At 37.7% G+C, this 16,401-nt stretch overlaps 1 protein-coding gene across 3 annotated transcripts in view; it reads right to left on the reverse strand.

Annotated features, from left to right (window-relative positions):
* Positions 1-16,401, reverse strand: part of GABRA3 (gamma-aminobutyric acid type A receptor subunit alpha3) — a 267,252-nt gene that overhangs the window by 85,403 nt on the left and 165,448 nt on the right. For all 3 annotated transcript variants that reach the window (XR_009214353.1, XM_032757751.2, XM_058441782.1), the window contains exon 5: positions 1,748-1,968. Coding sequence is in view for 2 of the 3 variants with exons in the window: in XM_032757751.2 (XP_032613642.1) it covers positions 1,748-1,968 (221 nt within the window). In the remaining variant the exon portion in view is untranslated. The remainder of the gene's footprint in view (positions 1-1,747; positions 1,969-16,401) is intronic.

Raw genomic sequence — 16,401 nt, forward strand, 5'->3', positions numbered from 1 at the left:
ATCATTTGCTATTATCCTATTAGTCTTTCTCCCCTATTATGTTGTGATTATCTTAAGGACAGAGACTATGTCTCATTAATGTTTGCATTTCCAGAATTTACTTTAGGGCCATGTATATATTAGGAAGTCAAAACACGTTTGGCAAATGAATAAATGAAGGAAAGCTTCTCTTTCTTCCGTCTACAATTTCCCTCCCTCTTGTTCGTCTCCTCCCATGTCCCTTCCCCTACTCCTCTATGTCTTGTCCTCTTTATTCCCATCTACTACATCCACTTCATTATATTCTCCTATCTCTTTAGGATATCCTAATATCTAATCTAGCTTCTTTATTGTACACTATCTTATCCTTTGTCTTCTCAACTTCTCTACTCTTTTTCCTCTCTTCTCACATTCTCTTCCTTTTCACCATTCTCATTTCTCCAATATATATGCCTCTATGTACTCTGTGTAATTAGTCTTCTCCTCCCCTCTTGACCCTCATCTTCCCACTTCTATCCACTTTCCTTCTCCATTATTTTATCCTCCACTCTATGCTCATTTCTCCTCTATGTTCATTTTTCCTCCCGTCTCTCATCCAACTTCTCTCTTAAGTATTATCGTTTTTTCCTTGACCGTCTCCTCATCTTCCAAATTCTTGTAGGAAAAACACCAATAAATAGCAAATTTGAAGTAATGAGAGATTAGTATACAGACAAACATACTTCATTTATTCACCACCTATTTACCAGGCATGCATTATTTGAGGTTTCTTCTGCAAAATAACAAATAACAGCAATTCTAAATAGCCATAGAAGCTCCACTACACAAAATTAGCACTCATTAATGTGGAAGGAAGCTTCAGGAAGTGACAACTGATATCGGAGGAACAAGCAAATTCATAAAAAAGCAAACCCAAAAACCAAGAATGGTTTTCAGTATTGGGGAAAGAATCTTATTGCACTGAAAATGTTTTCAAACTTATTTTTTTGACAGCAAAATTTAATGCCTAATAACTCTATGACAGTAATAAGTCATGAAATACATAAAATTGTGATGTTTTTATCCATTGGGAGTTGGAAAAGTATGAAATGTAATTTATATTTTATGAAGATTTATATATATATATACACACACACATATGCACACACATATAAACACCATGTATAGATCGATATAGATATAATCTTAAATTGTTTGGAAAATTCACTTATTATCATCCTCAGTATCCGAAGGTAATGTAGCATAAAATAAATATATTTAAATAAATAAAAAATTAAAATAAGTATTTTTAAATTTATGTTTATAAAACACCGTATGTTTCACAAAATACCCAGTTACCTCATTTGATTCTCACAGCTCTGCATCATAGGGATAGTTTGTTGTTGCAGTTAAACCTAGTCAATTCTAATTATGAGCGTTCATGCCTGTGTGTATGTTTTTGTGAATTTGTGTATTTCAGTGTCCTTGAATACGTATGTCCTTCTGTGTTAGTCCACATGTGTCTTTGGGTATGCATGCATATACAAATCATGAACGTATACCTCTGTGTTTCTCAAAATGTTCATCTATGCAACTCTATTTATGTGTTTATTAGAATATATATGTCTGTGAGTATGTATGCATGCAATCGTATTAGGAAGTATATACATACCTGTACATTTCTAATCTATACACTTCAGGGAATTTTCAATGGATACTCTAAAACATTCTGCTTTCAAGCCCAGTCCTACTCCCAATATACTTTGGGTGGGAACCACCACTCTCTGACCTCATTGTATAGAGGAGGGTTCCGTTGTCCACCAATCTGAGCAGTTTGTTGGGCGTGGTCATGTTATGAGCCACCGATTTCTTGCCATTGTGGAAGAAGGTGTCAGGTGTCCAGATCTTACTAGCCAGGAGATTGTTCAGTGGAAGGATCTTCATGGGGCCATCAAATTTCAGTCTTTCATCATGCCATGTCTGCCGAAAAAATACATCAATAGTGTACTCCTAGGGATGAAAAGAGAGAAAAACAATGTTTCAGTTGAGTTCTGGTTAGGGCTCATAGTGCCCTTAGCAAATATTAATTACCTTGCAGTATTTCCTCTGATGCAGAGAAGCAGCAGTCTATTAACAGTAGCTCCTGGTGTGTAAGGAAAATGATTATGATTGAGAAATAATGCCATGGAGATTAATAAGCATGGGGATAACATATTTGACAAGGCGTTTTTAAGGAAGACCACTGTCAACACATCCCCACACGGCACACAAGCTGATCATAAGACTTTGCCTTATGAAAAGGCAAGTGCTCCCTCCTCTATGCAGAGACACCCAAATAAGAACAAGTTTCTTACCTTGTCTCTACTGCTTAATGACCCCATATGAACATCAAAGGCCAATATAAAAATCGCCACAAAACCGAAACCTTGCATTTTATCATACATTTAATCTGAGCCTCAAAATAACAATATGTCTGATTAGCGAATAGCTTATTATCCTCAATAAATAATGAAATATTATAGATAAATAAGATAAAAAACATACCTTATAGACAAATAAGATAAAAATGGGTAAATGAACAGCAAAGTCATGAAATGGATAAAAATTGCTAATAAATGTGAAGAAAATATTCAAATTTGCTGTTTATCTAAATACAAAATAAATGAACAATAAACGTTCCAGGTATTGGTAACAGCATAATAAATTGTTTAAGTACATTTTCTTGTAGCTATTAATTATAAAACCTGAACAACAACTGTATATACCTGTATTACTTGAAAGCAGTGGAGTGTGACTGAAAGCAGACAGAAACCTAAGGTGAGTTTACCTTTGAAAGATGGCAGCAGCAATAGATTAGAATTGTGAGTTTGTGATTTTTCTTTCTTGAAGGTGCTTCCCAAACCTAGAATTCCTGTGGCATATACAATAGCCTTACCGGCTCAAGGTGGCAGAGAATCTGGACCATTAGGGATGGAAGACTCAAAAGTAAGAGAATCCCAAAACGGATGGGCCTCCAAATCTGAATATACATTCTGCCAAAAATTCTGGCTGATCACTATACTACACACAAATAGGAGAGACCCTGGGGCCCAGTTAAAAAAAATAGGCAGGAACAATAAGATAGTGGTCCACTAAATGAAAGAAATGAGCTGGGTGATGTTTGTGGATTTGCTACCATTTAGACTGAAGGAATTCCTTAATCCATCACAATTCAAGTGGAGGAAATCTGAAAAAGTATTAGCTTATCAGAGAATAAGCTCTGGATTGGAAGATGAAAATTCATGAGGAAGTCTTGGGAACAAGAGAACCACTGAGAGGGTGAGTCCCAAAATCTGAGTATAACATCTGCCCAAATATTTGACCACTGAACTACACAAGGCACAGGGGACACTTCCAGATAGCCAGGTTAAAAGAAATGAAAGCCAGAATTTGCTGAATATTCTTTGGTTTAAAATCCCCTAATGGCTTCCAATCATATGTGGAATGAACTTTTCCTTGCCATAAGCTGGCCCTTGCCTTCCTAAGTTATTCTCCAAACACTCTTTCCTTTAAAGATTAGCCATTCTGGCATTTCTCTTCCTTTAGTATACCAAAAACATTCCTGCCTACAGATTTAAAGATCATATCATTGGTTGCCTAAACTGGAACACTTTTAAGAGGAAGAGGAGGCAGGACTGTAGCAGATAAGAAGCTGGAACTAGACTTTCACATAAAGGCAAGATCCTGAAGAGCTTAGCAAAAGGGTAAACTAGATCAACTTAACTAGACAAAATCAGATCACAATACAAAAGTTCAAAAAGGAAGGGGGAGGAGTTGAGGAGAAAGTGTTTCTACTGAAATGAAGCAACCTCAAAATTCTAATCATATGTGGGATTGACGTCCAAATGTATACTGTCTGCCTGATCTGAAGTTTACAAGCTGAAAACTTAACATAAAAATTGGTCTTAAGCTGGGTATACCACTAGATTGACTTGCCAAAGCAAACACACAAAAAATTGGAAGGACAGAACCACAAATTAATGCTTGCTGAAAATTACTTGACTGTCCTTGATGACAAAACACCTAAGGAAATGGTTACAAGTAAGGGTCGACAGATACAAGATAAAACTGAATTAGAACTCCTCCAAGGACTTCATATAACATAATTATCCAGTAGTGATTATGAAAAAAACTGTAATTAAAATTATAAAGGTTATGAGGGGAAGGGAGAAAGTAAAAGCAAATTTGAAAAAGATCTATCTAACTGAAGTTGACTTTCTGTAAAAGAAAAATAGTCATTGAAAATAAAAGTTCAGTGGGTGTGTTACATTGAAGATTAGATATTATGAAAGAGATATTAGTGAACTGGAAAATACATATGAGGAAAAATTGCCCAGTTCACATTTAAGACGTATAACTGATAGGAAATATGAAAGGGAGATATAGTACTATGAAGGATAAAAATAAAAGTTTCAGTATACATGTATTACAATTCTAAATGTGAGAGATTCAAGAAAATAGGGGAGAAACGATATTCAAAGTAGTAATGGACTACAATTTCCAGAATTGTTGAAATATATGCATCCTTAGCTTCAAGTACCATAATGAATTGCAAGCTCAATAAATTAAAATAGATCCCAGCCAGTACATAATGAATTTAAAGAATACCAAAGAAGAGATTTTTAAAATTACAAAACAGAAAAGACATACTACCTACAAAGATATGACCACTTGACTTATAACCACCACTTCTGTTGACTTCTTAAATGAAACAATAGAAACCAAAAAGACAATAAAAATACACTTTGAAAATGTTGTTGAGGGCACAACAAGATGGCACAATAGAAGGCTCCACTGATTGTCCCTCCCCCCCTCAGCAAGGCCACCAATTTAACAACTATCTATACACACACAAAAAAGCACCTTCATAGGAATTAAAAATCAGGAGAGCACTCACAGTACCTGATTTTAACTACATATCACTGAAAGAGTTACAGAAGAGGTAGGAAAAACAGTCTTGAATCACTGACACCACCCCTCCCCAATCTGCTGTCAGTGGTGGTGTGGCATGGAGAACTGTTCTGTACGCTGACGAGGGGGAGAGCACAGCAATTGTGGGACATTGAACTAGTGCTTCCCTGTTACAGCAGAAAGCAAAACCAGACCAAACTTAGCTGATGCCTGCCGATGGAGGGAGCATTTATCCTAGCCCTAGCCAGAGGGGAATCACTGATCCCAGCAGTTGCAACTTCAGTTTCCATAAGCCTTGCCACCTTGGGCTAAAGTGCTCTGGAGCCCTAAGTAAACATGAACAGCAGTCTAGGCCACAAGGGCAGCAACTCGTAGGTGATTTCTAGTGCTAAACTGGGCCCAGAGCCAGTGGACTGATTGTGGGGAGACATGTGACCTATGGAGACACCAGCCAGGGCAGCTAAGGGAGTGCTGGCTTCATTCCTCTCCTAACCCAAAGCTGCACAGCTCGCAGCTCCAGAAGAGATCGCTTCCTTCCACTCGAGTAGAGGAGAGGGAAGAGTAGGGAAGATTTTGTCTTGCATCTTGGATACCAGCTCAGCCACAGCAGGATAGGGCAGCAGTCAGAGTTGTGAGGCCCTTTTTACAGGCCCTACCTCCCAGATGACATTTCTAGAAACACACTGGGTCAGAAGGAAACCCATTGCCTTGAAGGGAAGGAACCAACCCTGGCAGGATTTATCACCTGCTAACTAAAGTGCCTTTGGGCCCTGACTAACCAGCAGTGATACCCAAACACTATGTGGTAGGCCTTGGATGAGGCTCTGAGATTTGCTAGCTTCAGGTGAGACTCAGTACATTCCCAGCTGTGATGGCTATGGGACTAGACTCCGCTTGAAAAAAGTGGAGGGAAGAGTAAATGGGATTTTTTTATTCAACCTTCGGTACGAGCTTGGCCTCAGTGTGTAAGAGCATCAAGCAAGCTCTTGGGGACCCTGATTTGAGGACTTGGCTCCTAGACAGCATTTCCGGACCTGCCTTGGGCCAGACTGGAGGAGACTGCCCTGAAAGGTGAGTCCCAGGCCAGGAAGTATTCAGTACAAGCTAACTGAAGAGCTTCTGGGCCTTAAGGGAACATCAGTAGTAGTCCGGCAGTACTCTTGTGGGGCTGTGGTGGTGGTGGCCATGAGGTGAGGCTCCTCTGCCTATGAAAAGGGGAAGGTGGAGTAGGGAAGAGTGCATGTTGTGGTTTGAGAGCCAGCTCAGCTGCAGTACAAGAAAAAACCAGATAGATTTCTCTTTATGACTGTAGTCTCTGGCTCCCAGATGGCATGTCTAGATCTGCCAAGGGCCTGGAAGAATTCACCACCCCAAATGGAAGGACACAGGCCTGGCTGGCTTTGTCATATACTGATCGTAGAACACCAAGGCCTTGAGTGAACATAGGCAGGAGCCAGGAAGTAGTTACAGGAAGCCTTGAGTGAGACCCAATACTGTGCTGGGTTCAGGTCTGACCCAGCACAGTCATAGTGGTGGTGGCCATAGGGGTGCTTTTGTCACTCCACTCTCAGCTTCAGGTGGCTTAGAATATAGGGAGAGACTTAATTTGTTTGAAAGTTAGTAAGGGAAGCCAATAAAAGTCTTTGACTGGTAATGCAGAGAATTCTTCTGGATATTGTCTAAGAACATTAAGGCAGAACCTCTAAAAGACTGCAAGAACCACAGTGTTACTGAGCTTGAGGTGCCCCCTAAAACAGATACAGCTTATATCACAACACCCAAGTCCTTTCAAATATCCAGAAAGCCTTCCCAAAAAGGAGGGGTACAAACAAGTCCAGACTGAGAAGACTATGATAAATACCATACTCTTCAATGCCCAGACCTGATGAACATCTAGAAGTATAAAGACAATCCAATAAAAACATGAACTCACCAAATGAACTGTATTACTCCATTCTCATGATACAAATAAAGACATACCTGAGGCTGGGTAATTTATAAAGGAAAGAAATTTAATTGACTCAAAGTTCAGCATGGATGGAGAGACCTCAGGAAACTTACAATCATGGCAGAAGGGGAAGCAAACACGGTCCTTCTTCACACGGTGGCAGCAAGAAGTGCCAGGCAAAAGGGGGAAAAGCCACTTATAAAACCATCAGATTTCATTAGCACTCTCTGACTATCATGAAAACAGCATGAGGGTAACCGCCCCCATAATTTAATCACCCCCACCAGGCCCCTCCTATGACACATGGGGATTATGGGAACTACAATTCAAGATGAGATTTGGATGAGGGAACAGCCAAATCATATAATTCCACCCCTGGTGCCTCTCAAATTTCATATCCTCACATTTAAAAATACAGTCATGTCCTTCCAACAGTTCCCCAAATTCTTAACTAACTCCAGCATTAACTCAAAAGTCCAAGTTCAAAGTTTCATCTGAGACATGGCAAGTCCTTTCCACCTATGAGTCTGTAAAATCAAAAGCAAGTTCATTACTACCTAGACACAATGGGGGTACAGGCATTGGGTAAATACATCCATTCCAAATGGTAGAAATTGGCCAAACAAAGGGGCTGCAGTCCCCATGCAAGTCCAAAATCCAACAGTGCAGTCATTAAACCTTAAAGTTCCAAAATGATGTCCTTTGACTCCATGTCTCACATCCAGGTCACGCTGATGCAAGAGGTGGACTCCCATGGCCTTAGGCAGCTCCACCCCTGTGGCTTTGCAGGGTACAGCCCCCCTCCCAGCTGTTTTCATGGGCTGGAGTTGAGTGTCTGTGGCTTTTCCAGGTGCATGGTGCAAGCTGTCAGTGGATCTACCATTCTGGGGGGTCTGGAGGATGGTGGCCCTCTTCTTACAGTTCCACTATGCGGTGCCCCAGTGGGAATTCTGTGTGTGGCCTTCAACCCCATATTTCCCTCTGTCACCTCTTGAATGCTTTGCCACTTAGAAATTTCTTCCACCAGATACCCTAAATCATCTCTTTCAAATTCAAAGTTCCACAGATCGCTAGGGCAGGGGCAAAATGTCACCAGTCTCTTTGCTAAAGCATAACAAAAGTCACCTTTGCTCCAGTTTCCAACAAGTTCCTTATTTCCATCTGAGATCACCTCAGCCTGGACTTTATTGTACATATCGCTATCAGCATTTTGGTCAAAGCCATTCAACGAGTCTCTAGGAAGCTCAAAACTTCCCCATATCTTCCTGTCTTCTGAGCCCTCTAAGTCTCTCGAAAGTTCCAAACTTTCCCACATTTTTCTTTCTTCTTCTGAGACCTCCAAACTGTTTCACCCTCTGCCTGTCATCCAGTTCCAAAGTCTCTTCCACACTTTCAGGCGTCTTTACAACAGTGTCCGACTCTCTGTGATACCAGTTTACTGTATTAGTCCATTCTCACACTGCTAATAAAGACATACCCGAGACTGTAACTTATAAGGGAAAGAAGCTTGATTAAATCACAGTTCAGCATGGCTGAGGAGGCCTCAGGAAATTTACAATTATAGCAGAAGGGGAAGCAAACACATCCTTCTTCACGTGGTGGCAGGAGAGAGAAGTGCCAAGCAAAAGAGGGAAAAGCCCCTTATATCTCTTGAGAACTCACTCACTATCACAAGAACAGCACGAGAGTAAGCACCCCCATGATTCAATTACCTCCAACCGGGTCCCTTCTGTGACATGTGGGATTATGGGAACTACAATTTAAGATGAGTTTTGGGTGGGGACACAGCTAAACCACATCATAAACTAAATAAGGCACCAGGGAACAAACCTGGAGAAAGAGATATGTGACCTTTCAGAGAGAGAATTCAAAATAACTGTGTTGAGGAAACTCAAAGAAATTCAATATCACACAGAGAAGGAATTCAGAATTCTATCAGATAAAATTAACAGAGACTGAAATAGTTAAAAAGAATCAAGCAGAAATTCTCGAACTGAAAAATGCAATAGGCATACTGAAGAATGCATCAGAGTCTTTTAATAGTAGAATGAGTCAAGCAGAAGAAATAATTATTGAGCCTGAAGACAGGCTATTTGAATGTACACAGTAATAGGAGACAAAAGTAAAAGGAATAAAAAACAATGAGGCATGCTTTCAGGAACAAGAAAGTAGCCTCAAAAGGGCAAATCTAAGAGTTATTGGCCTTAAAGAGGGGGTACAGAAAGAAATAGAGGTAGAAAGTTTATTGAAAGGGACAATAACAGAGAATATTCCAAACCCAGAGAAAGATCTCATTATCCAAGTACAAGAAGGTTATAGAACATCAAGCAGACCTAACTCAAAGAAGACTACATCAAGAACATTTCATAATCAAACTCCCAAAGGTCAAAAATAAAGAAATAATTATAAAAGCAGCTAGAGAAAAGAAACAACATGGAATGGATCTCCAATACATCTGGCAGCAGACTTTTCAATGGAAACCTTATAGGACAGGAGAGAATGGCGTGACATATTTAAAGTACTGAAGTAAAAAAACTTTTACCCTAGAATAGTAAATCTATTGAAAATATCCTTCAAACATGAAAGAGAAATAAATAATTTCCCAGAAAAACAAAAGCGGAGGGATTTCATCATCACCAGACCTGCCCTACAGGAAATGCTAAGGGGAGTATTTCAATCAGAAAGAAAAGAACATTAATAAGTAATAAGAAATAATCTGAAGGTACAAAACTCCCTGGTATTACTAAGTACACAGAAAAACACAGAATACTATAACACTGCAACTGTGCTGTGTAAACTACTCTTATCTTCATAGAAAGATTCAATGATGTACTAATCAAAAATAATAACTACAACAACTTTCCAAGACATAGTACAATAAGATATAATTAGAAACAACAAAAAGTTAAAAAGTGGGGGAACAAATAAGGTATAGAATTTTTATTAGTTTTCTTTTTCCTTGTTTGTTTGTTTATGGGAACAATACTAAGTTGTCATCAGCTTAAATAATGGGGCATAAGATAGTATTTGCAAGCCTCATGGTAAACTTAAATCGAAAACCATACAATGGATACTTAAAAAGTAAAAAGTAAGAAACTAAATCGTATCATCAGAGAAAATCACCTTCAGTAAAACAATGACAGGAAGGGAAGAAAAAAGGAAGAAAAGACCATAAAACAACTAGAAAACAAATAACAAAATGGCAGAAGTAAGTCCTTGCTTACTACTAATAATACTGAATGTATATTGACTAAATGCTGTAATAAAAAAAATACAGTGGGTGAATGGATGAAAAAAGCAAAAGCCAGTGGTCTGTTGCCTAAAAGAAACACACCTCACCTTTAAAGACACATATAAACTGAAAATAAAGGGATGGAAAAAGATATTCCATGCAGATGGAAAGCAAAAAAGAGCAGGAGTAGCTACACTTATATCAGACAAAATAGGTATCAAGAAAAAAACTATAAGAAGATACAAAGAAGGTCACTATATAATGATAAATGGTTCAATTCAGCAATAGGAAATAACAATTGTAAATATATATGCACCCAATGCTGGAGCACCCAGAAATATATAGCAAATATTATTAGAGTTAGAGAGATGGAGCCCGATGTGATGATGGCTGGAGAATTCAACAACTCACTTTCAACATTGGACAGATAGTCCAGACAGACAATCATCAAATAAACATTGGACTTAATCTGCAGTATAGATCAAATGGACCTAATAGGTATTTACAGATCATTTCCTCCAATGGTTGCAGAATACACATTTTTTTCCTCAGCACATGTGACATTCTTAAGGATAGACCCTATGTTAGGCTGCAAAACAAGCCTTAAAACATTTTTAAAAATTTGAAATAATATCAAGCCTATTCTCTGACCACAATGGAATAAAACTAGAGATCAATAATAAGAGGAATTTTGGAAACTTCACAAACACATGGAAATTAAACAACATACTCCTGAATGACCAATGGGTCATTGAAGAAATTAAGAGAGAAATTGAAAAATTCCTTGAAACAAATGATAATGCAAACACAACATACCAAAACCTATGGCATACAATGAAAGCAGTGCTAAGAGGGAAGTTTATAGATATAAGTGCCTCTACCAAAAAGGAAGAAAAACTTCAAATAAACAACCTAACAATGCATCTTAAAGAACCAGAAAAACAAGAGCAAACCAAACCCAACATTAGTAGAAGAAAAGAAATAATAAAGATCAGAGCAGAAGTAAATGAAACTTTAATAAATAAAACAGCACAAAAGATCAATGAAAAACAGTAGGTTTGTGAAAAGATAAACAAACTTGATAAACCTTCAGCCAGACTAAGAAGAAAAGAGAGAATAATGAAAAAAAATCAGATATGAAAAAGGAGACATTAAAACTGATAAGGAAGAAATTCAAAGGATAATTATTGGCTACTAAGAGCAACTATTTGCCAATAAATTGGAAAATCTAGAAGAAATTGAGAAATTCTAAGATACATACAAACCTACCAAGATTGAACCATGAAGAAATCCAAACCTGAACAGACCAATAACAGGTAATGTGATCAATGCCATAATAAAAAGACTCCTAGCAAAGAAAAGCCTGGGACCTGATGGCTTCACTGATGAATTCTACCAAACATTTAAAGAAGAACTAATACCAATCCTACTCAAACTATTCCAAAAAATAGAGGAGAAGGGAATCCTATACCAAGAGCATTCTATAAGGCCAGCATTACCTTCATACCAAAACTAGACAAAGACACATAAAAAAACTACAAGACAATATATCTGATGAATATTGAGGCAAAAATTTTCAAGAAAATACTAGCAAACCAAATTCAACAACACATTAAAAAGATCACTCATCATGTCCAGGTGGGATTTATCCCTGGGATTCAAGGATTGTTCAACATATGCAATTCAGTCAATGCAATACAGCATATCTATAGAATGAAAGACAAAAACCATATGATCGTTTCAATTGATGCCGAAAAAGCCTTTGATAAAATTCAACATCCCTTCATCATAAAAACTCACAAACCTGGGAAGAAAATGTTGACAGAAAAGTAACGATCACCTCAGAATTCTATAGCCAAACTTAGATTATCATTTAAGAGTGAAGTCAAAATAAAGATAATTTTAGATAAGTAAAATAAGGCAGAGAATTTACCATGAACAGATCTTCACTGTTGCTCCAGGTTTTCTCATGACTGAATCACTCACAGCCTTCAGGTTTCAATCAAAAGTTACTGTATCAGAAGCATTGCTTGAATATCCTATCATTAACAGTAATCTCCCTTTCTCTTACCATGAGTTATTTTTCTTCCTTATAGCACTGAAAAAAAAATATTTTTTATTTGTTTACACTGCACTAGCCAGCTTCCACTAGCCTGGAAGCTCCATGAGAGCAGGGACTTTGTTTTGTTTACTGCTATATCTACACCACATAAAACTCTGCATAGCATATAGCAGATGCTCTATAAGAATTTTAAATCAGTAGATGATTGAATGAATTATCATGAAAAGAACTACTAAAAGAAGATCTTCATGTGTTTAAAAATATAGCCAGCAGAAAGATGCAAAAAGGAATGGTGAGCATAAGTATTGACACAGTTATCCTAAACAAATAATGAATGTCTACAAATGATAATAAGAGCTGTAAAAACAAAGTGAAACAAGTAACTACATTAATTCAATTTTTTCACTGTTTAACACAATGTTAACTGTGGGTTTGTCATATACAACCTTTATTATTTTGAGTTATATTCCTTCTATATCCACTTTGTTGAGGGTTTTCATCATAAATGGATGTTGGATTTTATCAAATGCTTTTTTGGCATCTATTAAAATAATCACATGGCTTTTTGTTCTTGACACCCTTAATGTGATTTATCACATTTATTAATTTGTATATGTTGAACCATTCTTGCATTCCTGGGATGAATCCTACTTGATTACTGTGAATAAACTTTTTAATGTGTTGTTGTATTTGCTTTGCTAGTATTTTGTTGAGGATTTTTGTATCTATGTTCATCAGTGATACTGGCTTCTAGTTTTCTTTTTTTGTGGCCTTGTATGGTTTTAGTATTGGGGTAATATTGGCCTTGTGGAATGAGTTTGGACATATTCCCATCTCTTTAAGTTTTTGAAGAGTTTGAGTGAATTGGTATTATTAATTTTTTAAATGTTTGCTAGAATTAAGCAATGAAGCCATCAGGTCCTGGGTTTTATTTGATGAGAGAAATTTTATTATAGCTTCTATCTCATCACTCATTATTGGTTTATTGAGGTTTTCTCTTTCTTCATGGTTCAGCCTTCGTAAGCTGTATGTGTCAAGGAATGTATCCATTTCTTCTAGTTTTTCTAATTTATTGGTATATAATTGTTTATAATAGTTTGGAATTATTCTTTTTATTTCGGAGATCTCACTTGTGCTTCCTTTTTCATTTCTGATTTTATTTGGGTCTTCTCTCCTTCTCTTAGTGTAGCTACAGGTTTGTTGATTTTATCTTTTCAAAAAACAAGTTTTTTCATTGATCTTCTGTATATTTTGTTTTAATTTCACTTATTTTTGCACTGATCTTTACTGTTACACCTTCTACTAATTTGGGGTTTGATTTGTTCTTACTTTTTTTTAGTTTTTGAAGTGCATCATTAGGTTGTTTTTTTGAGTGTCTTTCTATTTTTTTCACTTAAGTGTCTATTGCTGTAAACTTTACTCTTAGTACTGCTTTCACTATATCCCATAGATTTTTATGTTGTATTTCCATTTTTGTTGTTTCAGTACATTTTCAAATTTGCTTTGTGATAAGGTTTGGCTCTGTGTCCCCACCCAAATCTCACCTTCAATTGTAATAATTCCATGTCATGGGAGGGACCCGGTAGAAGGTAATTGAATCATGGGGGTGGATTTTTCCCATGCTGTTCTCCTGATAGTGAATAAGTTTCATGAGATAAGATGGTTTTATAAAGGGGAGTGCCCCTGCACATGCCCTCTTCCCTGCCTCCATGTAAGATGTCCCTTTGCTCTTCCTTTGTCTTCCACCAGGATTATGAGGCCTCCTAGCCATGTGTAACTGTGAGTCCATTAAACCTCTTCCCTTTATAAATTACCCATTCTTGGGTATTTCTTTATTAGCAGCATGAGAATGGACTAATACACTTTGTTTTGAGATGGGGTTTCACTTTGTCACCCAGGCTGGAATGCAGTGGCATGAACATGGCTCACTGCAGCCTCAATCTTCTGGGCTCAAGTGATCCTCCCACCTCAGCCTCCCAAGTAGCTGAGACTATAGGTGCATGTCACCACACCTGGCTAATTTTTGTACTTTTTGTGTAGAGATGAGGTTTTGTGATGTTGCCCAGGCTGGTCTTGAACTCCTGAGCTCAAGGGATCGGTGTGCCTGGACCTCCCAAAGTGCTGAGATTGCAGGCATGAGCCACTGTGCCTGGTCTTAAATTTACTACTTGATTTTTCCATTGGCTTATTGGTTATTCAGGAGCATGTTCTTTAATTTCCATGTGTTTGTGTAGTTTACAAAGTTCATCTTGTTTCTGATTTCTAGTTTTATTCCATTGTGGACAGAAAAGATACATGATATAAATTCTATTTCCTTTAAATTGTTCAGACTTGTTTTGTTGCCTATGGAGCATCATTTGCAGATAATATGATCTTATACCTAGAAATACCTAAAGACTCCAACAAAAAATTGTTAGTACTGATAAATGAATTCCATAAAGTTGCAGTATATGAAATCAACATTCAAAAACAGTAACATTTATATATGCCAATGTCAAACAAATCAAGAGGGCAATCCCATTTACAATAACTGCAAAAAATGCAAAATACCTAAAAATCAATCTAACTCAAAATTTGAAAGATCAATACAAGGAAACTATAAAAAACTGATGAAAGGAATTGAAGGGGGCACAAAAAATGGAAATATACACCACACTCATTGATTGACAGAATTAATATTGTTAAAATGACAATATTACACAAAGCAACTTACAAATCAATACAATCCCTACCAAAAATACCAATGACATTCTCCACAGAAAAATAAAAGACGAATCCTAAAATTTATGTAGAGTAACAAAAGGCCTTGAATAACCAAAGCAATCCTGAGCAAAAAGAACAAAGCCTGAGGCATCACAGTATCTGACTTCAAAACTTACTGTAAAGCAATACTTAAAAAAAAAAAAAAAAAAAAAAAAAAAAAAAAAAAACACATCATGGTGCTGGCATAAACAGAGATACATAGACTAATGGAACAGAATGGAGAACCCAGATATAAATCCACACATTTACAGAAAATTCATCTCCAACAAAGGCAGCAAGAACATACAATACGGGAAGGAAAGTCTCATTAGTAAATAGTGCTGGGAAAACAGAATAACCCATATGTAGAAGAAAGAAAACTCGTCCCCTATCTCTCATCACACACAATAATAAAATCAAAATGGATTGAAGACTTAAATTTAAGACTTAAAATTATGAAACTACTGGAAGAAAACATTGCGGAAATGCTCCATGATACTGGCCTGGGTACAGATGTTTGTGTAAGACTCAAAAGCATGGGCAACCAAAGTAAAAATTGACAAGTGGATTACATCGAGTTCAAAAGCTTCTGCAAAGAAAATGAAACGATCTTCATAAAGTGAAGAGACAACCCACAGAACAGGAGGAAATATCTGCAAAATATCCATATGATATGGTTTGGCTGTGTCCCCACCCAAATCTCATCTTGAAATGTATTTCCCATAATCCCCATGTGTCGTGGGAGGGACCCAGTGGGAGGTAATTGAATTATGGTGGCAGTTACCCTCATGCTGTTCTTGTCATAGTGAGTGAGTGAGATCTGATGGTTTTATAAGAGGCTTTCCCCCCCTTTACTTGACACTTCTCTTCTGCCACCATGTGAAGAAAGACGTGTTTGCTTCCCCGTCTGCCATTATTGTAAGTTTCCTGAGGCCTCCCCAGCCATGCTGAACTGTGAGTCAATTAAACCTCTTTCCTTTATAAATTACACAGTCTTAGGCAGTTCTTTACAGCAGTGTGAGAATGGACTAATACAATACCTTAGTACCAGGAGGTAGTAGGGTGCTGCTGTAAGTATACCTGAAAATGTGGAAGCAACTTTGGGACTGGATAACAGGCAGAAGGTGGAACAGCTTGGAGGGCTCAGAAGAAGTCAGGAAGGCCAAGTGCAGTGGCTCACACCTGTAATCCCAGCACTTTGGGAGGCCGAGGCCAGTAGATCACTTGAGGTCAGGAGTTCAAGACCAGCCTGGCCAACATGGTGAAACCCCGTCTCTACTAAAAATACAAAAATTAGCCATGCACGGTGGCACATGCCTGTAATCCCAGCTACTTGGGAGGCTGAGGTAGGAGAATCACTTGAACCCAGGAGGCAGAGGTTGCAGTGAGCCAAGAACACATCACTACACTTCAGCCTGGGCGACAGAGTGAGACTCCAACTTAAAAAAAAAAAAAGACAGGAAAATGTGGGAACTTTGGAACTTCCTAGAGACTTGGAGGGCTGAGAAG

This window comes from Hylobates moloch, unplaced genomic scaffold (genome assembly GCF_009828535.3).
Source record: "Hylobates moloch isolate HMO894 unplaced genomic scaffold, HMol_V3 SCAFFOLD_7, whole genome shotgun sequence".
Taxonomy (NCBI): Eukaryota; Metazoa; Chordata; class Mammalia; order Primates; family Hylobatidae; genus Hylobates; species Hylobates moloch.